Source organism: Neovison vison, chromosome 9, assembly GCF_020171115.1.
Source record: "Neovison vison isolate M4711 chromosome 9, ASM_NN_V1, whole genome shotgun sequence".
Taxonomy (NCBI): domain Eukaryota; kingdom Metazoa; phylum Chordata; class Mammalia; order Carnivora; family Mustelidae; genus Neogale; species Neogale vison.
In genome coordinates this window covers 26,585,654-26,611,068 of record NC_058099.1, presented here as the reverse complement: position 1 = coordinate 26,611,068, position 25,415 = coordinate 26,585,654, and the positions used below count along the sequence as shown (strand labels likewise).

Below are 25,415 nucleotides of genomic sequence, written 5' to 3'. Positions count from 1 at the left end.
CTTGATCTTCTGATTCTTAAATATGGGCAGTTAGTGTATTGTCCAAACAAAACAGGTAATGGGGAGGGGATCACTCATTGTCTAATTAGTGACTGTGTAGCTTAGAGTTGAACAAAAAGAAATTTTGCCTTTCAAAACCAACACTTACTCCCAAGTATATTAACGAGCCTGCCTAAATGCAGGTTAATAACAGTGATGGAAACAAAATAGAAATACGAGAAATAAACTGATCGTAGCATATGAGAAATCAAGTAAAATAAAAACTAATAGCAATCACTGTTTAACAAAAGACATTGTTGAATGATAATATGAAGGAAAAGACATCTAGAGCTTTTTTTTTTTTTTAAATTTGACAGAGATCACAAGTAGGCAGAGAGGCAGGCAAAGAGAGAGAGAGGCGGAAGCAGGCTCCCTGCAGAGCAGAGAGCCAGATACGGGACTTGATTCCAGGACCCCGGGATCATGACCTGAGCCGAAGGCAGAGGCTTTAACCCACTGAGCCACCCAGGTGCCCCATCTAAAGCTATTTTTAAAAAGATTTTATTTTTCAAGAAAGAGAGAGTGCACATGGTAGGGAAGGGGTAGAGGGAGAAACAGGGAGCTGAGCAGGGAGGGGAGCCTGACATGGGACTTGACCCCAAGACCCTGGGATCATGATGTTGAGCCAAAGGTAGATGCTTAACGATTGAGCCACCCAGGCACCCTGAGTTAAATACTTTAAAACAAATATACTTTTGTTATGGAGAGGAAACCATTTATATATTGAAGCATTAAAGGAGTAAAGTAGTACCAAGGTAGGCATGTTTGATTGTCAAAAAACTTGATTCTCTGATGTAAAGATAAAAGTAGTACCTTGAGAAGAGTACTTATAGTTTTTCTATGGTGGGTAAGATTTTTCATGTAATTGGAGATATATCCATAATGGTAGATTCAGTAGACAGATAATTAATGATGGTTTACTTTTTTTTTTTTTTTTTAATGATGGTTTACATTTTCACCATGGATGATAGACACTGGAGAAAATTACATTAATATGTGTGACCTAAAGATCTTCATTTGTAAAATAAAAATAATAGTAGTACCTACTTCCTAGGGTGTTTTGGAGGAATAAATACGATAAATGATGTATGCTTCTTGACATATTGCCTGGAACCATAGATGTTAACTGTTATTTTTTACAATCATTTTCATTATTATAATCTTCCAAAACAAGTTTCAAAGTTACTTATGAGAGCTTCTTCCCTTTTTAACGTAGATGGGGAAAACTGCTCATTTAGCCCAATTTACATTAGTGGAGTTTACAAAGCACTTTCACATATTCTGTCTCGTTCTCATTCTAGCCCTGGGAACTCTGAATTTCCTCTGTGGTGGGGGGCTTTCAGGATTCACTCTTCTGTAGTCACAGCTTGGTTTCTGGTCATCACCCTTTATCGTTCCACCTATAAAATCAATTCAAACTAATTCAAGAACTCCCCACTCTGACCACAGCCTTTTCTCCTTCTGGTTTGTGTGTTCTTTGCCTTTTGGAGCCATTCTTTGACCTTTATTAGTTGTTTGACTCCTGTACTTTCTCTCCTAACTTCTTTTCTTTCTTTACTTTCATTTTTATTTTCTCTTACAATTTTTTCATACTGTTGTGATAATATCAAGTGCCTGTCTCTGTCTTACTCTGTCCTTCTGAAAGACTGAAAAGAAGTCTATGATGGGCAGAAGATTTGAAAGGACATTTCTCCAAAGAAGACAGGTGAATGGCCAGTAAGCCCATGAAAAGATGTTCAACATCATTAGTCATGAAGGAAATGCAAATCAAAACCACAATGAGTTATTACTTCACATTCACTAGAATGGGTGTAGTAAAAAACACATAGGTGCAAGTGTTGGCAAAGATGTGGAAAAATTCGATCCCTCATGCATTACTGGTCTGAACGTTAAATAGAGCACCTGCTATGGAAAAGTCTGGCAGGTCCTCAAGATATTAAATACAGAGTTACCGTATGACCCAGCAATTCTACTCCTTATTATTTATCCAAGAGAAATAAAAACATGTATCCATACAAACATACACCTGTAGAAAGGCTTGTATGCAAATGTTCATAGCAGCATTATTCATAATAGCCAAAAAGGGAAAACAGAAATGTGCACCAACTGATGAATGGATAAACAAAATGTGTTCTGGCCATACACCATAATATTATTCAACCATAAAGAGGAATGACACAGACAAAGCATGAAAACATCATGCTAAGTAGAAGCAGCCCATCAAAAAGACCATATATTCTATGATACCATTTATGTGAGCTGTCCAGAAGAGACAAACCTATAGAGATAGTTTGTTCATGGTCGCCTAGGGCTAGGGGTTAGAAAGTGAGGGAATGGGGAATAACTGTTAATGGGTATGAGATTTCTTTTTGGGGTAATGAAATATTCTAAAATTAGATTGTGATGATAAACAACTGTGAAATATACTTAAAAATATTTAATTGAACTGAATTGTACACAGCTTTGAGCTGTACAGTTAACAGGTAAATTTTATGACACATAAATTATAGCTCAATGAAGCTATTAAACTAAAGAGAAAAATAGATCTCTGGTCATTGACTGTCAGCACATACTCCTTCTCAGCCTGAGTGGTGGAACAAGCTGATTCTGAGAATGGTTCGCATGACTGTGTGGTATTGCCAGTGAACTTGGGGTTAGGAGTGTTACTCCGGTTTACTAGAGTAAATAGAGAACTTTTCTTTAACAAGAACTTAAAGTTCTTGTGACTTACTTTTAAAAGGTATTTTAAGGACACCTGGCTGGCTCAGTCAGTGGAGTGTGTGACTCTTGATCTCAGGTTGTGAGTTCATGTCCCATGTTGGGTAAAGAGATTGCTTGGAAATAAAATCTTCAAAAAAAAAGAAAGGTGTTTTAATTTGCTTTTTGGTCTCAGTTTAGTATGAGGAACACTATTTGCTGTCAAGCTCTTGGTAACCATTCTGGAGATCATTTCTCCCTTTGCGGTATATGCATAAGGAGTAGGCAGACACTTAGCTAGATGATAGAATCATTTATCCCCATGCCTTTTTAGTTTCCTGCCTTTGTTTTGGCTCTCTGCTCATCGTACTTGATTTTAGTTTTGACCTCTTTGGGGGGGCTTTGGCAATCTGATCAAAACTATAAGTAAGAAATCTCTCTTCAGGAAGCTGCCTGTGAATTTGTACACCAAATTTTGTTTACAGTTTCAAGAGGGTCACAGATTTTGCGAAGGATCAGAATCTCAACTCTGCACACTCCCTTTCATGATCTCATATACTCCTGGGCCAGGTTATAATTTATATGCTGGTAATTCCACAGTCTTTATCTCTTGTCCAGATTTCTCTGCCAGAGCATTCTGGCCAACCGTCTAGGTCCACTTGGACACTCCATAGATACTCCAGACTCATACCGTCTACAGTTGGAACGTGATCTTACCCCTCTAGACTCTATTCCTCCTTCTGAGATGCATGTCTTAACTGAACAGGAGTCCAAACCAGAATGCCCTCGCTACCCTAGTCTAAACCAGATCATTCTTTTTTTTTTTTTTCCTTAAGGATTTTATTTATTTATTTATTTACAGAGATCACCAGTAGGCAGAGAGGCAGGCAGAGAAAGGAAGCAGACTCCCTGCCAAGCAGAGAGTCTAATGCAGGGCTCTATCCCAGGACCCTGGAACCATGACCTGAGCTGAAGGCAGAGGCCCCACCCCACTGAGCCACCCAGGCACCCCTAAACCAGATCATTCTTAATTTCTTCCTTTCTTAATTTTTTTTCTGTAAATAAGCATCATGCTTAATTTCTTTCTTTCCCTCCACATATAATCAGTCATCAGGTTTTCTTAATTGTGCCACAGTGTTTCCAAAATCTCATTTTTGTTCCCATTCCCTCCTTAGTCGAAGCCATCCCCTTGGTAGAGATTCAGTCTCTTTACTTTCTCTCTTGCTCGCCTTTAATTCATTCCCCACGTTACAGCTGGTGAACCCTCAGTGGCTCCCCAGTGTCTTTAGGATGAACTCCCAAGTTTCTGACCTTTTTGATACCACCTGAGAGGCCTTTGTGATCCAGCTTCAGCTTACCTGTCTGGCCATCTGGTTCTTTATCCCAGTCCATTTCAACCGTCATGATGGTTTTCATTTTCTCAGTTACATCGTGCTGTGTCTCACTTTTATGTCTTTTCATGTGCTCTTCTTTCCCTGTTCTTGCCGGCTTTCCTCCATACGTGCAAACTCTTACTCATTCTTTAGGTCCTGGCTTTAGATTTCCCTCCTTCTGGACACCTGTCCATTCATGGGGCCCTTTGGAGGCATCCTCTTATCCTCTTTTCTCTGCAATAGAATTTATATGCTTTTGTAATTACCTCCTTACTCTCTCTGGACTGTCAGTGCTGGGAAGGGAAACACTTGTTTGTGTTGGTCTCACTTATCATGGCATCGTGACTCCGTATTTAGCCCTGTACCTGGCAGAGGTGTTTGATAAGTTTCTGTTGAGTGAATGAGACTATTTCCTTCTACCTAAAATACCATCTTCCCTACCTTCCCTCCACCCGCTCCTCCACTTGGCAAAATCTTACACAGTTAACCCATGTATAAATTCAACAAAGTTAGGAACTCCTTTATTCCAGGCACTGTTTTAGGCACTAGGGATATAGTGATGAAGAAGACAGCAAATATTTCTGCCCTTTGGGAGCTGATACTCTATGGCTTGAGACAGATAATAAATCAATAAATAAGTAAAATACACAGTGTGTTAGTGAGTGTAGGTGCTAAGGAGAAACAGAAGTCCGGAAAGATGGATGACGCCCATCCGAGTGGAGAGAAGCGTTTCAGATGGGCGGCTGCCCCACCGTCATTAAGAGGGTGACTTTTGCTTGAAGACTTGAAGCAAGTGAGGGGTCTACAAGTGGCTGTGCTGCTCTTTGGAGGAAGAACACTCCAAGCAATAGACGTGCAAAGGCTTCTAGGTGCGGGTGAGCTAGAGTGAGGGACAGAAAGGGGACCTGCGTGAGGTGAGGTCAGATGGGTTAACATCTCCAAGTGTCGCTGTCTTCCTCTGATCCCTGGGCTCCCTCCGCAGCTGGAGGCTGTTTTCAGCTCTCAATGCTGTGCATTTACCAGAAAGGACTATGGGAGTTTCCCTGCTTAGCAGTTACCTGTGACTCAAGGGCCACAGATGTGCTAGCATCGAAGGCTGCCGGGCTGGGGAGGCATTTCTTTATCAAGTGCTTCTTCTGGGGACGTTTTTGCCTCTTCCTCATTGAGACTGGGGCGGGGGACAGTGGGAACATGGGGCGCTGCTGTGCTCCCCCTCACGGGTCAGGTCGCCCACAGTTCACCTCTGCCCTTTCTCTCTGTTCCTTAGTCTTCTTGCCGTCTTGGGGGCGTTGTGAACCTTGTGCTGTTCTCTCAGCTCCTGTCTAGAGTGACAGTTTTGAAGATAAATCACTGCTTTCAACATATTTCTCTCTCTCCGCTTGGCTTTGTTCCAGAAAGGGGAGGGCCAACGGGGTTTTAGTTTATGGTGTGTTGCCTCAGTTTGTTGGGTTGGTGTGTGTTGGGGTCGTTTGGGGTTTTTTAGGGACATGCGTATGCAGGTTTCATAGCTCTGTCCTGTGCAACAGAGCCCTTCCCGGTGCAGTTGGGTCCCACCCGGGTGGGATGACTGGGCTGGCCTTGCTGGCGCCCGCACAGGAAGTCAGAGGTCTCCTCTGGGCACGGTTCCACGGCGGGTGGAGCCGAGACCAGGCTCTCCCAAGTCCTGTTGAGCCTCTGTGAGGTGGCTGTGTTTTCCGTTTCGGTGTGATTCGCTAATGGCAGCATGCTCTGCGGAGAGGGGCCATAAATTGTAAATTGATATGAGGTAATAATTGGAAAAATGATCAGACTCCATTTTTATTCTCCTCTGGGGGAAAAACGCGTGTCCGGAATCGCTAACACGGAAGGCGAGGGACGGAGGGGTTTTGCAGCCAGTTTTCCAGCTGCCGGGCCTTCGTCCTGAGGAGAGAGGAGAGGAGCCAAATTTGGCAGGAGGTGGCCAGCCGACGAGGATCTGTTTGCCACTTTTTGCTCCAAAAAGCCTTGCCGCGGAGTTGCCATGGCAGCCGGAGGCAATTTAATGGCAGAGGCTGGGCTCTGGAGCCCCGCCACGGGCGCCCCGGCCTTCCCCTCTGCAGCCTCCGCCCTGAGGGGCTGGTGACGCCAGGGGTTCCGCGGGCCGCACCCTGGGTACCGCGGCTGTCAGGGTCTGCGCATTCGAAGGCTGCCTCGGTCTCCAACGCCCCTCCTCTCCTTGGGCGCAGCCCTTTGATGTCCCGTCCCGGAGTCCACCTTATCAAATTACTTGCAGTTCCTTAAATATGCTCTTTCATGCTTCTGTCCTTTTATACATGCAGTTTCCTCTGCCCAGAACGCTCCCTTCCCCATCTGTCTGGAAAATTCCTGCTCATTTTCAAAATGCGGTTTAGAAATTGCCTCTTGCTCCGTATTGCTTCCCCTAACCCCATATGCTCTGTGCAGAATGACACGGTTTCCTCTGCCATCTCAACCTTGCCGCCCATCACGTGATTTGGAATGACTGCATTTTTGTTTCTTCCTCTCTAGCCTGTTAAGTTATTTGCATTTAAGAACTTTTTTTTTTTAAGATTTTATTTATTTATTTATTTGACAGAGAGAGATCACAAGTGGGCAGAGAGGCAGGCAGAGAGAGAGGAGGAAGCAGGCTCCCTGCTGAGCAGAGAGCCCGATGCAGGGCTCGATCCCAGGACCCTGAGATCATGACCTGAGCCGAAGGCAGCGGCTTAACCCACTGAGCCACCCAGGCGCCCCAAGAACTTTTTTTTTTTAATGAATTTTGTATCTCCAGGCCTAGCCCATGAGTAGGTACGTAATAAACACTTTGTAGTGTTTGCTGAATGAATGAAGTGTTTACATGTTATCCTGTGTAATTCTTTTTTAAAAAATATTTATTTGAGAGAAAGAGAGAGAGAGAACAAGCAGAGGGAGCAGCAGAGGGAAGAAGGGAGAAGCAGACTCCCCACTGAGCAGGGAGCCCAATGTGGGGCTCCATCCCAGAACCCTGAGATCATGACCTGAGCAAAGGCCGATGCTTCACCAACTGAGCCACCCAGGTGCCCCCATCCTATGTAATTCTTATCATGGGAGCGTAACTCACCATGTAGAGATCAATCACTGTGTGATTGCTCTGTAATTCACTCGCCATTACCTTTATTCTTACTTGGAGGGCCAATGGCAGGAAGAGCAGCCCTCGGAGTCCGTCCCCTGGGGCTCAAGGCAGTGTAGCCTTTGGTTGCTTGCCCAACTCCTAAATCCCAGTTCCCTCTTGTTGAATTAGGATGTGTGAGGACAATGCCAAAGATGCTTGGTGGCCCAAAGTAAATTCTTGGTATATCTTACATTCTCCACCTTGCCCTATCTTCCTTGAAGAACATGAAAGCAAAAGCAAAAGAGAAGTTTAAACCAGTGTGAGCCATCTCTGGATGGCTCTGTCTCTGCATCGGCTCACTCCGTGTTCACTGCCCTGCCCTGAGCACAGCTTCAAAAGTCACCTCTTCCTGTACCTCTTGTCCCTTTTCCTGAGCTTTCATGCCTTGCAGCTCTGTCTTCATCTTTGGTGCATCTGTGCCCACAAGTTTACTGTGTAGATAGACATTTTCTTTAGATCTCTCTCCTGTGCTGTCTTTTTGGGGATAAGCTGTTATTTCAAGAATTGAGATCGAAAACTAATTTATTTGTTTCTCGTCTTTAGTTCCCAGGAACCATCTCGACTATAATACATACTTCCACACCTTACCTGCTGTCCTCTGTAGTGTTTGCTTTACAGTTCAGCCTTCCACGTGCTTTGCCATTCCTCTAACTCTGAAGTTCAAAGCTCGCCTGGGTTGTTTTGCTGTCCTCTTTGCAAATGTGTTCTCGATACCGTGTGATGATGCTGTATGCTTGTCATATGTGCCAGTGCCCACAGGTGTCTTGGGCTGTTCAAGTGGTGAAAAGTGTTTTTCTCTTGTTGGGTCTCTCCCTACTTTCATTCCCACTTTTGGTATTTTATTCATACCCACTCCTCTACAGGATGTGAAACTTAAAGCTGTTTTCAAGTTGTTAGTAGGTCTAGTAGAAGACTCACTGAGGATAGAGATGAAAATTTGCTTTTCACTCCAGTTTACTGTTTATCTGTGACTGTGGTTCTCCACCTTGAAAGGAGGGCGTGTAATCACAAATCCAAGTACCCCAACCCCTTCCCAGCCATTTACCCAGTGGCAGAGTCAAGGTAGGCTGTTTCAAGAAACCTTTTTTAGGGTGTTTTATAACCTCTTACCTGGTGTCTTTCGCTTTCTTGGTTTAAAAAAAAAACCCAGTCATTGGTAAATTTGTTAGTTAAAATAATCTGGTCTGCCAATGTCACGCTTATTTGAGAGCTGGGTATTTGTTTCATTTCAAAAAAATGAAATTGGCAAATATAGTTCATTTTGTTTGAAGTGAAAACTGAAACTAATGTAAGGATTTATTTACCTGACTAAGGGCATTTTTTAAATCCAAAGGCAAGAAAGTGCAGTTTTAATGAATCATAAATTTGTCTGTTTGACACATACACTTTTCCTATTCTGTAAATATTCAGTTAAATGCCATTTAGTTAAAATTTAATTACTTATGAACACGTTGCCATGGACTGAACGAACTTCAGAATGGTGGAAGAAATACTCAGAGTTAATATAGAACAGTTACAATGATTTATTATTTTATAGGAAATATTTTGGGGCTTGAGCAGGTTGGACACAGGGTGAAACTCCAAATCAGAAGGACTAGGTTTGAATTCATGCTCTGGCATCTACTAGCTCTCTTGGGTCATGTAGTTAGTCCCTTGGGGCCTCAATTTTGTCCTCTGTAGAATGGTAATGGCCTCTAGCTCATAAAGTTGTTGTGAGGATCAAAAAAAAAGTTGTTGTGAGGATCAAATAAAGTCATGAATGTGCAGTTTATAGATAAGGAAACTGAGGCTTAGAAGGATAAATATATTCCCCAAGGTCAGAGAACTATTAAGAAAGAGAACCAAAAAGCAGGCTCAGATGGGTCTGATCCAGGCTTGGTACAAGGCTGCTGCCCAGTCACTAGGCTAAATCAAGAGTGTGTTTTAAGATGCAGAGAAAGCTGGGAATATAGTGAGGACACTTTTGGCCTTGGAGGGGTCAGAATCCTGCAGGACAATCAGCCAAAGTATCTGTTCTCAGCAGGCTATAAAAGTCCGTGTCACTGATCCAAGGCCCTAGGAGCCTGTGGCAGTCTCTCCTTTTCCCCAAGCCCGTTTTTTCTGTTGTCATGTGATTTTTCCAGGTATTTCTGCAGGCTTTGCTCATCACTTAGAACTGTGCACTTAACTCCTCTCCCCACCCCAACTCCACTGCCCACCCCCCCCAACCCCAACAAGAACAGATGACGGGATTGTTGTGAGGATTGTGCGGTAAGGGAGTTGATGTGTGTAAAAGGTTTATGAATATGACATCTGGTATGTAGTAAGTACTCAATAAATGTTGACTACCATTATTTTTATGGGTATTGCTGACAGTATCCATGGTGGTGGTAGTTAATGATTCCCAAGTTTTTATGACACCTTCCTCAAGGACCTGTGTGTGTTTCCTGCTGTTCCTTGCACAGATCCCCAGGCAGGACATACTCACCCCCAGACACAGGACAGATAGAGGGGGAATCAGTAAGGGAGCACTCGCTTCTATACAAAGGTGGTCAGAAAGTTTTCTCCTTGTGCTTCTTCCCAGCCATCAGGCACAGGAGCAGTCTGATTTCCACTGCCAAATAACACCTTTCTGCTTGGCTTCTTTCTTTCCTTTTATCTATGTAGAACATAAATGATATTGGGGCCACTAGCCCAGTTACTAAATATTCTTTTTTATTTTTTTAGTTTGGTGGTTTATAGCTGATCCTTGACCTTTGTGTGGGTTCCTGGTCCCTGATCCCTGCTGTGTGCAATATTACTCCACATGCAAAGGCCTCTCAGGTCCCCCTCCCCCAACATATACACTTTTTTCTTTTAATATTTAATTTTTTTTCTGGTATCCTTTTTTTATTTTTAATTTTATTTATTTATTTGACAGACAGAGATCACAAGTAGGCAGAAAGGCAGGCAGAGAGAGAGAGGAGGGGAAGCAGGCTTGCCACGGAGCAGAGAGCCTGAAGCGGGGATTGATCCCACGACCCTGGGATCATGACCTGAATAGAAGGCAGAGGCTTTAACCCACCGAGCCACCCAGGCACCCCTCTGGTATCCTTTTATATTGTCTGTCCCAGTGTATGTATTGACTTGATATTTTTTCTTTCTTTCTTTTTTTTTTTTTTTTTATGATTTTTCTTATTTATTTGAGAGGGAGTCAGAGAGAGAGCACATAAGCAGGGGAGAGCAGCAGAGGGAAAAGCAGGCTCCCCACTGAGGAAGGAGCCCAATATGGGGCTCCATCCCAGGACCCTGGGATCATGACCTGAGCTGAAGGCAGACGCTCCACCATCTGAGCCACCCAGGGCCCCCGATATTTTTGCTTTTCAGTTTTCTCACCTAGTTCTTCTATTTGGTTTTACTTCCTGATTTGAATCCTATTTTATATAGCAAAGCAAACAGTTTAACAATGTGGGAAAGGCTGTTGGGAAATAGATGATTTCATAAAACCTTCCTTGGACCCAGTAGCATGGAAACCAGTGCTGGAGGCTGTTTAACTCCTCTCTGACATGAAGGCATTCCTACTTGTACCCCCTCTGTTGCTCCACATTAGACTTTGCTTTTCTCAAATAAGAGTATTTGGCTCTTTCTTTCTTCTTAAGCAGATGATAACAACATCTACAGTCTTTGTCATCTCTTCCGCTTTTTTAACATACATACATACCTACGAACATTTATTTATTTATTTATTTATTTATTTGACAGAGAGAGAGAGCGCACAAGCAGGGGGAATGGCAGGCAGGAGAGAAGCAGGCTTCCCGCTGAGCAGGGAGCCCCATGTGGGGCTTGATCCCAGGATCCAGGAATCATGACCGGAGCCAAGGGCAGATGCTTAACCGACTGAACCACCCTACTTTTTAACATTTAAAAAAAAAAATCTGTTTCAGTGTAATTTCTGGTGGATCTTTCCTTTTTGAAAATATAAATGTATAGAATACAGAAGGGATAATTTAAGTTTGGGGCATTACTTTGTTGAAATGTAATGGACCTTCTAATAAACAATATCAACTGTAGTTATCTCAATTCAAAAGTCATTTACATTTTCTAGAAAATGAGACTTCTGAAAAGTAGAAGAAAGAGATTAAAATCATTTTATTCTAACATCCAGAGATGACTGCAGTTAAATTGTTGGTGTATTTCCTTCAAGCCTCCATTCAGCTTTATATGTTCAATTTTATATAATTTTACAATTCATTTTTATAATTATATATTCATTAATAAAAGTTTATATATCTGTTTTTATAATTTTATATTTTATATATAATTATTTTTATTATATAAGTTTATAGAGAAACTATAATTTATGTTATATAGCAGTCTTGGGAGATTCTGAAGGCACAGGTTCAGCAAAAAATAAAACTACTTATTTTAAAAAATAACTTCTAATGATTAAGTATACATTACAAAAATTTAAATATTGGAAAAATACATCATGACAAACATTTCCTCCAGTCCCTACTGTTAATGGTATATTTACAAACAATTGACTAAAAAGAAAATCTGTGATTAAATTTGTGAAATATCTGTTCATCTTTGATAAAATTTGTGAAGGAGTATAGACTAGCACAGATGTTCTCTGCTTTTAGGCGTAGTTAAATTAGGCAGCGAACCAGAGTGTGTTCTTGTGAAATAACGTCTCGATATTTTTGTCCATGCTTTAGGTATGTGTTCTTTTTGGATCCATGCAATCTGGACTTGATAAACCGGAAGATCAAGTCTATAGCACTGTGCGTGACAGCATGTCCAAGACAAGAACTGAAAACCCTAAGTGATGTTCAGAAGTTTGCAGAGATGAATGGTGAGACATGAGGCCATCCGAGTCCTCACCCTGGTCACTTGCTGTCACTGTTAAATATGTGTTTGCCTTCCAGTCTAATGGGTGTTAAAGAAATATCGAAGATCCTTAAAAAGAGAAAGAGAATTGAAACTGCTTTTGGACTTCCTTGATGAAAAAGATGATAGTCACCTGGGGGAGCTTGTTAAAACTCCAGATGCCTAGGTTCAGCCCAGGGAAATTCTGACTGAGTAGGTCTTTGGGTTCTGGAAATTTGGTTTCTTTTTGTTTTTTTTTTTGTTTTTTTGGTTTTTTGGTTTTTTTTTTACAAATGTCTCAGGTGATTTTGATGGACTGTCTTTGCACATTTAGGAATTACTAAACTACTCTTCGTGAAATTGGGTTTTTTCTTTTTCTCTTCCTGAGTATTGCTTAAAAGTATTTCAATTAGAATACTTTATTTTTATCCCTGGAAGAACAATGTAATACATGTCTAGTATGAGAAATTTGAAAAATTCAGGAAAAGGAAAATGAAGTAAAACCCAAAATTCCACCATCTTTCAAGTGTGTTAGTGTGTTTTGCTTTTTTAAATTTAATATTGTCTCATAAGGATTTTTCTAAGGGCAAGGTTTTGAGAAACTTTGAGATTAAACATATGGGGATTGGCTGAGAAAACAAACACAGTTTCCTTAGCTCTGACTCTGTTCCCTTGGGTTACTCACTTTCACGTGCTAGCTTCAGTTCTCTTCAGATAATTTTATTTTTAACCTGTCTTTGTGGAGGGTCACAAACTTCTAGCCTGTGTTTTTGAACTTCCATGAGGCTTTAAGTTTGCATTTTGTGTGTTGGAATCCCCAGAGCTGACTTTTAGCCCTGCCTGAATTTACACGCTAGTTCTGGTTCCTCAGAATAAGGGCTGACTCATGCATCCATCGGTATAACTTCTAGCTGGGTAAAGAGACAGCCTAGGAACATAGCTGCACACACACTTCTGCATGGATCCGGAGTCTTCCCTAGGGGTTGCTGGCCTTTTGAGGGCAGAAGGACAGCATCCTTCCAGACTGACCATATTCTTGTCCTGTCATTTCATGCCCTCAGCGTGAGGTAGTGGGAAGAGCATGAGATTAATATGACTCTGGATTCTAATTCTGCTGCTGTCCCACTAACTGGCTCTGTAATGAAGGACTGAAGGTACAGCCTTTCTGAACTAGATTTCCTCATCTGAAAAAAAAATGAATTAAATACAATGCCTCCTTCACAGGTGGTTGTGAGGATTAAATAAGATGTTGCATGAATCCTTGGCACTTGGTGGGCGTTAAATAAAGAGGTACCAACAACCCTTCAAGATCTCATTTTTTATTCCCACATGATATCCTTATCTGTATTGATTTGCTAAGTCTAATACTAGAACTGTCAGCCCTGTCATTATCAGGTTTCTGAGGGAGAAATGAATTATCCCTTTGGGGTTTTTCTAAAATCTGAGACTGTGTGAGCATACACAGTACACTCTGGAAGATGATGGTGTTGAGTTGTTAAGAGTATAGTCTCTGCGGGCACCTGGGTGGCTCAACGGGTTAAGCCTCTGCCTCCGGCTCAGGTCATGATCTCAGGGTCCTGGGATCGAGCCCCACATCAGGCTCTCTGCTCAGCGGGGAGTCTACTTCCTCCTTTCTCTCTGTCTGCCTCTCAGCCTACTTGTGATCTCTGTCTGTCAAATATATAAATAAAATCTTAAAAAAAAAAAAAAAGAGTATAGTCTCTGGAACCAGATTATCTCGGTTCAGATGTTGGTCCTACCACTTAGTAGCCACAAGACCCTGGGCAGGATACTTGATCACTAGATGCCTCAGTTTCCCTATTTGAGAAGCAGATAATATTTGTGTGAAAACTATTTCATAGGTTGTTACAAGGACCTCATACATGAAAAATGCTTAGAAGAGTATCTGGCAACTAGTAAATTGCTAAAGATATAGATATAGATATAGATATAGATATAGATATAGATGTAGACATATATATTTATTTATATAAAACTGCTGTTACATTACTACTATTAATGTTGTTCCCCCAAAGGAATGTGATAGTCTTCTTGCCTACAGTCTCTCTACTTCTAGCCCCTTACATACTGCTGTATTAATGTTGCTAGAGCTTCAATCCTATTAATCCCTTACTCAGAAATAAGTAAAATAATATTTACTCAGAGGTAAAAATAAATAAATAAAATAAAACACTGTATGCCTTTCCTTGGCATTCAAAGCTAGGATCTAGTGTCAAACTATCTTCTAACATGTCTTCTTGAACCCACTGGGTGTGAGTCTTGGTCCCTTGAACCTGACATGTCAGCTGGAGGGCCAGAAGAGAGTTAGTTCCTTGTCGACCGTATTGCCTGCTGTGATGACCCACTGGGGAGAAATGCCCCATGCTGCCCTGCTGGTTTGTTTATTTCCAGGCCATTATCCTTCTAAATGATTATGATACTGAGTATGGCTTATTATGGCCAGTTTATAAGACCTTTTTGGTGAGTTTTACAGCTTGGTTTTTTTCACAGTGTCTTACACAAAGCAGGTGTTCAGGAATATTAATGAATAAATATTATTCCAGGAAAAAAGACTTCTTAAATTGATGCCCAACTACACAGGTACCCTTAGGCTTTTGAGGCAGCTGTTTGCAAAATAAGTCAACGTGTTAGGCATAAAAAAAAGTATTAATAATGGCAGCATCAAGAAGCACAGCAGTGGAGGATAAAGAAGATAAATATTTTAAAAGGCAATAGAAAAACTATGAAATTATAATAGAGAAGGGAGCCTTTGGTGGAGGGACCTAAATACTTTTATTTTAATAGCAGCCCTACCTAAGTTGAAAATCCTGAATTTCTCAACAACAACAAAAAAATCTGTATTGTTCTTTGGATTGGTGACCTAATACTGGACCTGGTAAGATTTAATTCCAACATTATTTTTGCCACTGAGAGAATTCTTTGTCTGTTTTTTTACGTTCTTTCTTCCCCTTTTGTCTTTCCATCATTTGAGATGCATATTAGATTTGGAAGGAGTAGATGATTTTAAGTTTATGTGGGAAATTTCCAAACCTTTAAGAGAGAATTGTTCAAAATCCATGACCGAGTGGAATGTAAGAGCAAATTATAAAACTCTTAGAAGAAAACATAGGGGAAAACTTCATGACATTACATTGGCAATAATTTCTTGGATATGAACCAAAAGAAAAAGAATAAATAAATTAGACTGCATCAAAATTTAAAACTTCTGTGCATCCAAGGACACAGCAGAATGAAAAGGTAACCCATGGTATAGGAGAAAAAAGATATTCAAATCATATATCTGATAAAGGGTTAATGCCCAGACTATATGAAGAATTCCTACAACTCAACAACAAAAACAACAACAACCCAATTAAAAAATGGCCAAAGGACTTGAACAGACATTTCTTCAAAGATGGTACATCATGGGCCAATAATAAGGACATGAAAAGATGCTCAATCTACTAGTCATACAGGAAATGCACACAAAAACCAGTGAGATACCTACCCCCTTACACCCATTAGGACAGCTTCTTTAGAGAAAAACACAAAACAGAAAATAACAGATGTTGATGAGGTTATGAATATATGAGAATCTTTGTGCGTCATTGGCAGGAACAGAATTGTATGTCCTCTATGGAAAAGAGTTTGGAGTTTCCTTAAAAAATTTAAAAATAGAATTACCACAGAGGATTTCTTAGGGCAGTGAAAATAATTCGTATGATACTATAATGATGGATTCATGTCATTTTTACATTTGTCCATGCCCATAGGACTGTGGACTTTGGGTGATTATGATGTGTCAGTGTAGGCTCTTCAGTTGTATAAAATGGACCACTCTGGTGGGAGTGTTATAATGGAGGAGTCTATGCCTGTGGGGGGGCAGGAGGTATGTGGGAAGCCTTTGTACCTTCCTCTCAATTTTGTTGGCGAACCTTAAGACTGCTCTAAAAAAATCGTCTTTTAGAAAGTAGATTACCGTATGACCCAGAAATCCTTGGGTATATGTATATAGCCAAAAGAATTGATGACAGGATTTCAGAGAGATATTTGCAAACTCATGTTCATTGTAGCGTTATTCATAATAGCCGAGAGATGGGAGCAACCTCAACGTTAATGTTGGATGAATGGATAAGGAGAACATGGTATATACCCACCACGGAATATTAGCCTTGAAAAACAAGGGAATTATGTCATAGGCTACAATACAGATGAAACCTGAAGTCATTATTTTAGGTGAAATAAGCCAGTCATAGGAAGATGGGGCAATGGTTTCCACTGGCTATAGAATCTCAGTTTTGCAAGATGAAAAAATTCTAGGGATGCCTGGGCAGCTCAGTCGGCTAAGCGTCTGCTTTTGGCTCAGGTCATGATCCCAGGGTCCTGGGATCGAATCCCACATCGGGCTTCTTGCTCCGTGGGGAGCTTGCTTCTTCCTCTGCCTTTGGCCTTCTCTCTGCTTGTGCGTGTGCACTCTCTCTGACAAATAAATAAAACCTTAGAAAAAAGAAACAAAATTCTAGAGATCTGTTGGGACAACAGTGTTTATATAGTTAACACTGCTGTACACTGAAAAACTGATTAAGATGATCAGTGCTGTATTACAGGTTTCACCACAATTTTTTTTTAAAAAAGGAAGGAGGGACGCCTGGGTGGCACAGTTGGTTGGACGACTGCCTTCGGCTCAGGGCGTGATCCTGGAGTCCCGGGATCGAGTCCCACATCAGGCTCCCAGCTCCATGGGGAGTCTGCTTCGCTCTCTGACCTTCTCCTCGCTCATGCTCTCTCTCACTGTCTCTCTCTCTCAAATAAATAAATAAAATCTTTAAAAAAATAAATAAATAAAAAAGGAAGGAAATTCTGATACATGCTACAGTACAGACAAATCTTGAAGACATTGTTAAGTGAAATAAGTCAGGCACATAAGGACAAATACAATATGAATCCACTTACATGAGATACTTAGGGTAGTCAGATTCAAAGAGACAGAATAGAATGGTAAGTTGCGGGGTGCCAGGGTGGCTCAGTCGTTAAGCGTCTGCCTTCAGCTCAGGTCATGATCCCACGGTCCTGGGATTGAGTCCCACATCCAGCTCCCTGCTCGATGGGAAGCCTGCCTCTCCCTCTCCCACTCCCCCTGCTTTTGTTTCCTCTCTCACTGTATCTCTCTCTGTCAAATAAATAAAATCTTTTTAAAAAATGGTAAGTTGCCAGGGGCTGCAGGGTGGAGAGGAATGGGGTTACCATTTTAGAAGTGAAGAGTTTGGATTTTGCAAGATGGAAAGTTCTGGAGTTAAATGGTGGTGATGTTTGATCAACAACATGTATGTACCTAATGCTGCTGAACTGTGCATTTAAATGGTGTTAAAATGGTGAATGTTTTATTAGTGTATCTTACCACAATTAAAGAAGATCAGGAAAGAGAAAAAGATTCATCTGGGTAGTAACTTTTTACATGATAATTTTAAACCTTATTTTAAAATGTAAGGTAAAAGAATGTTTTACTTACCAGACTAAAAAGATACTATAAATCATTTTCAAAGAGTTTTAAGTTTCCATGACAACATTTGAAAGTGCTTTTTAGCACTTACAACTATCCATTTGTGTGGACTTTTATTACCTTCACAAATTATTTAAAATCTTTGTAAGGGAAAGCTAACTTTTAGGTTCCTATAACAACGTTGTAAGAAATGCATTTAATAGGCAAAAAAAAAAAAATTTCCTCAACTCTTTCTTTTAGACAAGAAAGAGGAGTTTTCTTGGACATTAAAGTTTGTAGAACACCTCTGTTAAATATGTCTGACTAGAATAGAAATTTAGAAGAACATGTGATGGTTATGAAAAGCTGCCATTATAAAGAGCTTTAAAAGGCAAACAGAAGGACACCTGGGTGGCTCGGTTGGTTAAGCGACTGCCTTCGGCTCAGGTCCTGATGAGTTCCACATCAGGCACCCAGCTCCATGGGGAGTCTGCTTCTCCCTCTGACCTCCCCTCTCCTGCTCTCTCACTGTCTCTCTCTCTTCTCTCTCTCTCTCTCTCTTTCTCTTTCTCAAATAAATAAATAAAATCTTAAAAAAAATAAATTTAAAAGGCAAACAGAAGAATTTAAATGAATATAAACGTCTTTTAAGTTCTGGTCCAGGAGTTGGGTGAGAGGTAGACAAACATATACCTTATTACTACTATGGTTTGTTGTTTTTATATGGTCCAAATATAAATACGCTAGAGAACAAATTAAAAATTGCCTTTTAAAAATTAAAATTGCTAAGTACCATAAGGACTTAGTACTCAACTTTTTTGGTTCTTTATCATTTTCCTGCAACAGTGCATGAATTTCCTGTGGGACAAGATCATGCTCTTTACTTCTGAATATCCTTGCCCTAGTACAGAACCCCACATAGTGACTACTCATGTGTTTTGAAAGAACAATGGATTGGACTTCTCTTTCTCTTTTTTAAAAAAAAATATTTCATTTGTTTATTTGAGAGAGAGAGAGCATGAGGCAGGGCAGAGGGAGGAGAAGCAGACTCCCTGCTGAGCAGGGAGCCCAATTCAGGGCTCCATCCCAGGACCCTGAGATCATGACCTGAGCCACCCAGGCGCCCCTAGACTTTCCTCTTCATCTCTCTTGGCACTTAATAATTTCTCATTCTCTTACCACACGTTATCCTTTGCTCAGTTTTGAATCTGTGTCAGTTGCCACCAGCTGGTAAAATGATTAGCTTCATGCTAAGCAGAATTGATATTAATCTTTGGTCATCTTCCTTCTCATCTCTCAGTAATTCATCTTACTCATTCATTTATCTCCCCTGTCCATCCTATCCGCATGATTATTCATAACCTTTTTTTCCCCTAAGCCCTCTTGTTTTTCCTCTTTCCTAACCTTCTGCCCTACAAAGAAAACTGAAATCATCTGGTGGGAGCCCTCCCCTGATTTATTTGCAGCAGAGCGTGAATTCCATCTTATTCTAATTTTACTTCCCTCCAGTTTCTGGTGAACCGTTCCTTCTTACTTTATTATCATTATTTTTGAAAACTCAAATAACATATCCATTGTAGGGGGAAAGAGAATGGGCCTCCCTCAGAAACTAACCAACTTTATATGAGATTTTCATCTCAACCCAGGGCGTAATGCTTGTTGGGATAGTCCCTTCCCTTCCTCTCTCCTGCTCTGAGTCTGGCCCATAGTTCATCCTTCGATTTACTCTTGTCTAGCCATTGTTCTGCACAGGCGTCTGAGTCTATTGAATGGATAAAGTTAGACTTAAGCCCTGCCTTGTTTCACCATACCATTTACTAGTACCTACTTTGTGCCACGCACAGTGCCAGATGCTTTCCGTGTCATTTTATTTCTCTCCACTTGCTAATCTAAATTCTAAACAGCAGTTTAGAAATAAGAACGACCTGAAAGTTGGGGGCCCATGCATATTCTCAGTCATTGCTAATGTGTTACCTGGAATACCTTAATAACTTTTTGCATTACTCTTACCAAACTTTTATAAAATCTAATTTGTTTTCCTTAACACAGTAGTACAATGGAAGAAATCTTTTCTTTCTTGTGTGTGTCCTGTTTATAGCATGGGAGAAATCACTCCCATCGGGGAGTGCTTCTGCAGTGCACTGTATTTTGTGAAAAGTCAGAGAGTTTTATGAACTACCATGTAGACCATGTTCATACTTTGAGTAGGGCCACGGAGCTGGGTGCTTTCTCGGTGATTATTTTTCTGTCTTTGAAAACCTCGAAAGATGATATGGCACATCAGATAAAATTTATGAATAGAAACAAGCCTTTGATTATCATTATCTAGGTGTTAGGTTTAAAGTTAGTATCAGTCAATGATCAGTATTACCTTCTTTCTTACCAGTCAGTAACAATATAACTTAAACCACAGAGTTATTATGGATTCTTTTTGACACAGTGAATCAAAAGATTGGACTTGATAACACTTACAAATGAATGAAATGATCGACCCTAGCAACTGCTTTAATAGCCTCCAAGTCAGAAACCAGCAGAAATCAGCTTCCCTTGAAGCTTGATTGTTAAGGGGGGGGGATCCTTATATTTGATAATGTGATTTTAAATAATTCCTTCATTCAACAGTTAATTAGCACCCATGAAGTGTGTGCCAGCGAAACAAAGAAAAGGTACAGTTCCCTTTAGGGAGCTTGCATGATAGAAGACAAACTTTTCATTGTCCTCCATAATACCTAGAAGTCTTGCACATAGATGTCCAAAATTAATTCACTCAGCAAATATTTATTATATGCAGAGTATGTGCTGCTAATAGTGGTTGACAGATAATGTCACAGCACTAGCTAGTTAATGGGTGCTTCTTGGGAACTGCAAATATGTCCTTGCTTTTTGTTGGTTCCTGGAAATTGAAAATGGGAATTGTATTCTTCCAGTGTGTAAATATATATGCTTTCCTCATTGGAGAGAAGGGGGTTAAATTCACTGGACCCCACACAGCAGTGTAATTTCTTTTTTTGTAATGGACACTGTTCTGCATTGGGAGATTTTCTTTTTTTATTAACTACAATTTTCTAAAGTATGTTTTTTAAGGAATCTTTTCTCTTAATTTAGTGTAGCCTACAAATATCATTGTGATAGCGAATCAAGCAAAATTTTAAAGCCAGAAGAATTAGCCTCCAACTTACCAAGCCCATTTTGTATTTTTGTTTCAAATAATTTGGTGTTTTAGACCAGTGGTTCTCAAGGGTAGTTTTGCTACCACATGCCCCCCACCCCATTTACCCCGACCACACATAACAGTGTTAAGAGACATTTTTGGTTGTCAAAACTGGGGGAAGGGCTAGGGGGAGGGTCCTGGAATCTAGTGGCTGGAAACCAAGGATACTGCTAAACATCCTGCAATGCACAGGACAGCTCCCTACAACCAAGAATTGCCCAGCTCCAGGTGTCATAATACCAAGGTCGAGAAATCTGTTTTACATAGTATATATAATTTGTATACTTTGTATAATTTGTAGTGAGTGGTGAAAAGCATATAAACATTATATATAACATGTAACACCAAAATAAGAGATTAAAAATAAGTTTTGGGTTTTTTTTTAGTCATGATGTCTGTTGTCTTCAACAGATGGCTTTTGAGGGCTGTCTATGTGCCAGGAGAGACAGGTCGCACATATTTTGAAGGCATAAGGACCCAGTTCTCAAGGAACCCAATTTCTAAAAATAGAGATAATATGTAAGCTAAAAAAAAAATTACAAAATAATATGCTAAGCTTTATAGTAGAACTGAGGACTAAATAGCTTTGGTTGCATCAGGGAAAGCTTAATGAGGGAGGTGAGGCTTGAGTAGTTTGTAGAAATTCTTCTCAAACTTGAACACTCACTCAGATGGTCATTAGGAATAGACAGTCCAAGCAGAGGGAACAGCATACAAAAAAGCCTGGAAGTTTTTAAACAGCAAAATTGTAAGTAGCTTATTATGTTAAGATAAGGCTGGAAGTTTTAGGTAGAGGCCTGATTTAGGAGAGCTTTGAAGCCAAGAAGTTTGGAAATTATCCTGAGGGTATTACAAGTAAGGACCATTTTACAAAGGCCATTTTCAAGGCTGTGTGCAGCATATAGAGAAGAGTTTTTGAGATATCTGTGGGATATATGTTTTTTGCCCAGAGCTTATTGAATATTTGTCTGATTATGATATTTAGAAATGGCACAGAAAAAGCATTGTGGCCTAGGAGTAAAGGATGTTATTCCTAAATTTGTCAGTGATTGCTTATAAAGGCCTTGGAAGTATTACTTATTTTTTTCATTTGTAATGTTTGGAGTCTAGTGATGGAAACATACCTCTTAGGGGAGTTCTTACTAAGTGATACTGAGCTAAAAAATAAATAATTGAATATTAAAAGGCATTTGAAAAATTACGGTAGTTAAACATTCTGGGGACTGTAACAACTGTTTACCAAGATAAATGTTTATATATGGAAGTTGGCTTCCTAAGATCACTCATTTTGAGTAACATTGGCTGAGTTGCATGGATTGCCTCTGGTGTGGTTTAGATAAGCTTTTGTTTTTGGTTTTAGACTTCATTACTCAAGTATGGTTTCCCCTGCCATTTGTGTTAGAAGAAAAACTTTGTCTTACTCTTTATGACCAAACCTCTTGTGCTAAGTATTGTTTATACTCTCACTATAAAAAGAGAGAGAGAGAGAGAGAGAGAGATGGATACCACCTTAAAAGTGTTCACTGAAAATGCATCAGCTAATCAAAATGAAAAGAGAAATAATTGCAAAATGCTTGCCATTACTGGGTTGTTTTAATGTTCTGCATTGAAGCTTCTCTCTCCATCAGCCCTTTGAGCAGGAAGCATTATAAGGTTTCTTATGATTGTTACTACATTGTAAAGATCTTTTTCCTTTAATCTATTTAGTACAGGATCTACTTAGTACTGGCCTATGTCCCAGAATACCATCAGAGATAAGGCTATTATCCTTTCATTGAGCATTATCCTGGGAAAGTATTTATAAAATTGAACTCTGTTGCACCTGCTGACCTCCTTTTTTAAATGAAGAAAGGGTGGGGACAGAGATTATGTTCACTGAATTCAGATGGAGCAGTGTTTGATGGTGCTGGCACAGTGCCTTAGTTAGGCCCTTTCATATTGTGCAAATCGATTCCGTCTTAGACCCTGAAAGAAAGAAGTTGACAATTCAGATCGGGAAGTTGATGATCCTCTTGGTGCTGTGCAGTGACTGGCATGGTTGCTGTGTTTTTCCTGAGCTGTTCTATAGTCGGACTCCAGATATTTCAGGATTAATCTAAAATGTTTGCTTGCCACTGCTGTCATGGTTTCTTCGAAACTGCTGTAAATAGAATCTGGTGGCATTATCTTCAAAGATAAAAGACTAATTTTAGAAGAAGTAGATATTTAATATTCATGCTTAACTTAAATAAGCCATTAACATGGAAAAGGATGTTCTGAAACAGTTTCAGAAACTTAAGTTTCCTACTGAATCTGTCTTAAGAAGTGGTGGAAACATGAATAGTGCCATGTTCAAGTATCTCTGTAAAATACCTTACGTTGTCAAGGGGTGCCTGGGTGGCTTATTCGGTCAAGCATACAACTCTTGATTTCGGCTCGAGTCATGATCTCATGGTCCTGGGATCCAGCCCTGAGTTGGGCTTTCTGCTCAGCAGAGAGTCACTTCTCCTTCCTCTCTCCCTCCCCTGGCACACACGCTCTTTCTCTCTCAAATAAGTAAATACATATTTTTTTAAAAGTACATTACATGCATGCCTGGGTAGCTCAGTCGTTAATCGTCTGCCTTCGACTTAGGTCTTGATACGGTGTCCTGGGATCGAGCCCCACATCAGGCTCCCTGATGGACTGGAAGCCTGTTTCTCCCTCTCCCATTCCCCCTGCCTGTGTTCCCTCTCTTGCTCTCTCTCTCTCTCTCTCTGTCAATTAAATAAATAAATAAAATCCTTAAAAAATAAAAAGTACCTTACATTGTCGAATTACTTGAATTATCTTTATATAAAATAGATGCTACTTGTTTTTTTAAGTATGATATCTAGACCTCAAATATTTTTATACTTAGCAAGTTGGTTGCTGATTTGAGGGTAGTGTTACTGAATTAAATGCAGGTTTGTGACTTTTTAAAAGTTCTTTTGACTGATAGGACAAGATATAGATGAAATAAAACCATTCTCAAGGTTGTTTGTTGTCCTAGCAAATCTTTTTTCTGTATTCTCTTGAAATTCTTTCTTACATCCTCACATGACATTATTAGTTTAATGTTAAAACCTGCTGTTTTCACTTCACATTTTATTTTAAAATAGCTAATATATGGCAGACACTCAGTAAAGGTAGTTCTAGTACTTATTGTTATTATCCTTAATATCATTAATTAAAATTTGTACATAAATTATCCAAGAGGAATCAATTTTTGGTTTTTGTTTTTTTAAGATTTTATTTATTTATTTGACAGAGAGAGACAGCACAAGGAAACACAAGCGGGGTCAGTGGGAGAGGGAGAAGTAGGCTTCCCACCCAGCAGGGACCCAGATGCAGGGCTCATCCCAGGACTCTGGGATCATGACCTGAGCCTAAGGCAGATGCTTAACCACCCAGGCGCCCTGAGGAATCAGTTTTAAATGACTGAAGACAGATACTAAAGACCAAATCAGATTCTTATTAATTCTATAGTGTTTGAATTAATATGTTGAATTAATATTAACATATAAAATGAATACAATGAATCAGTGAGAGAATTTGAGGCTCTGTTCTGCTAGCTAACATCCTGCTTTTCTTTCAACAGGATCAGCACTATGTAGCTACAACCTAAAGCCTTCTGAATATACTACATCTTCAAAAGCTTCTGTTCTATGCCCCAAACTACCAGTTCCAGCGAGGTAAATCTTATTGTATTTTGTTAACTTGTGACTTTTGTTTTTGTAGGTAGATTTTAAACTGTATATATTATCCTGGGGAAAGAGTCACTTGATGATGCCTATGGCTCAGGACCAATACTTTTATCACAAAATTTAGAAAGTAATACTAGAAATGACAGCATGTATTTCATATCTTAAAACACATACACACACACACACACACACACACACACACAGCTTTTTTCTCATTCTCAGATTTTAAATTTCTTTTGGGGGCTTACTTTTTTTTTTTTAATGCCATAATTTTTAAGAATATACAACTGCTGAGTCATTGCAATATCTATAGCAAAAGTAGAAGCCAAGTCTCACAGTCTCCAAAGATTCTTTGAAGTTGACCTTAGTAATACTGGGATTATTTTTAATTTACTTTGTAAATTTAAAAAATATGCCAGTGATTATTCTCCATACCTTATTTCAGGCTGCATCTTTTAGGTACATTCTCTATATTAATACACTGTGTGCCTTATCTTATCCAAGGTCTAACTCAACAAACACTGATTATTTCAATACCTACTGCATATAATGGATACAAAGAAGAGATAGGAAATAATCTTTACAGGGATCTCACAGTAGTTTTAAGGGAAGCAACTTTAAAATTATAAATGGTTTTTTTAATGAGGAAATAAATTTGCAAGCATTGTAGAATATGTCCCTAGAATTAGGTGAATAGCATTTAGAAGCATGTCTCATCTTGAGAACTTTAAGTGTGTATCAACCAGGTATGACATGAGTCAACTTCACCAGGAATACTGAATTGAAGCCACTTGTATTGTATCTTGGTATATTATAGCAAGCTACTGATTAAAATGTTGAGACCGATCTTATGTGTGCTTTCCTTTGGCTTGCTAATGGGTGTAACTTGTGCTTTATTAACTTGAATGAAATGTGGAAATTTCTGTTGAAAAGTAGACAGAGGATCTATCAGTCCAGC

General features: G+C 39.8%; 1 protein-coding gene across 5 annotated transcripts in view; it reads left to right on the top strand.

The window, feature by feature from the left end:
- The window catches only part of SLC44A1 (solute carrier family 44 member 1), a 201,639-nt gene that overhangs the window by 80,719 nt on the left and 95,505 nt on the right, over positions 1 to 25,415 (top strand). For all 5 annotated transcript variants that reach the window (XM_044265219.1, XM_044265220.1, XM_044265218.1 and 2 more), the window contains 2 exons: positions 11,913 to 12,049; positions 24,352 to 24,445. In XM_044265219.1, the coding sequence (XP_044121154.1) occupies positions 11,913 to 12,049; positions 24,352 to 24,445 (231 nt within the window). The remainder of the gene's footprint in view (positions 1 to 11,912; positions 12,050 to 24,351; positions 24,446 to 25,415) is intronic.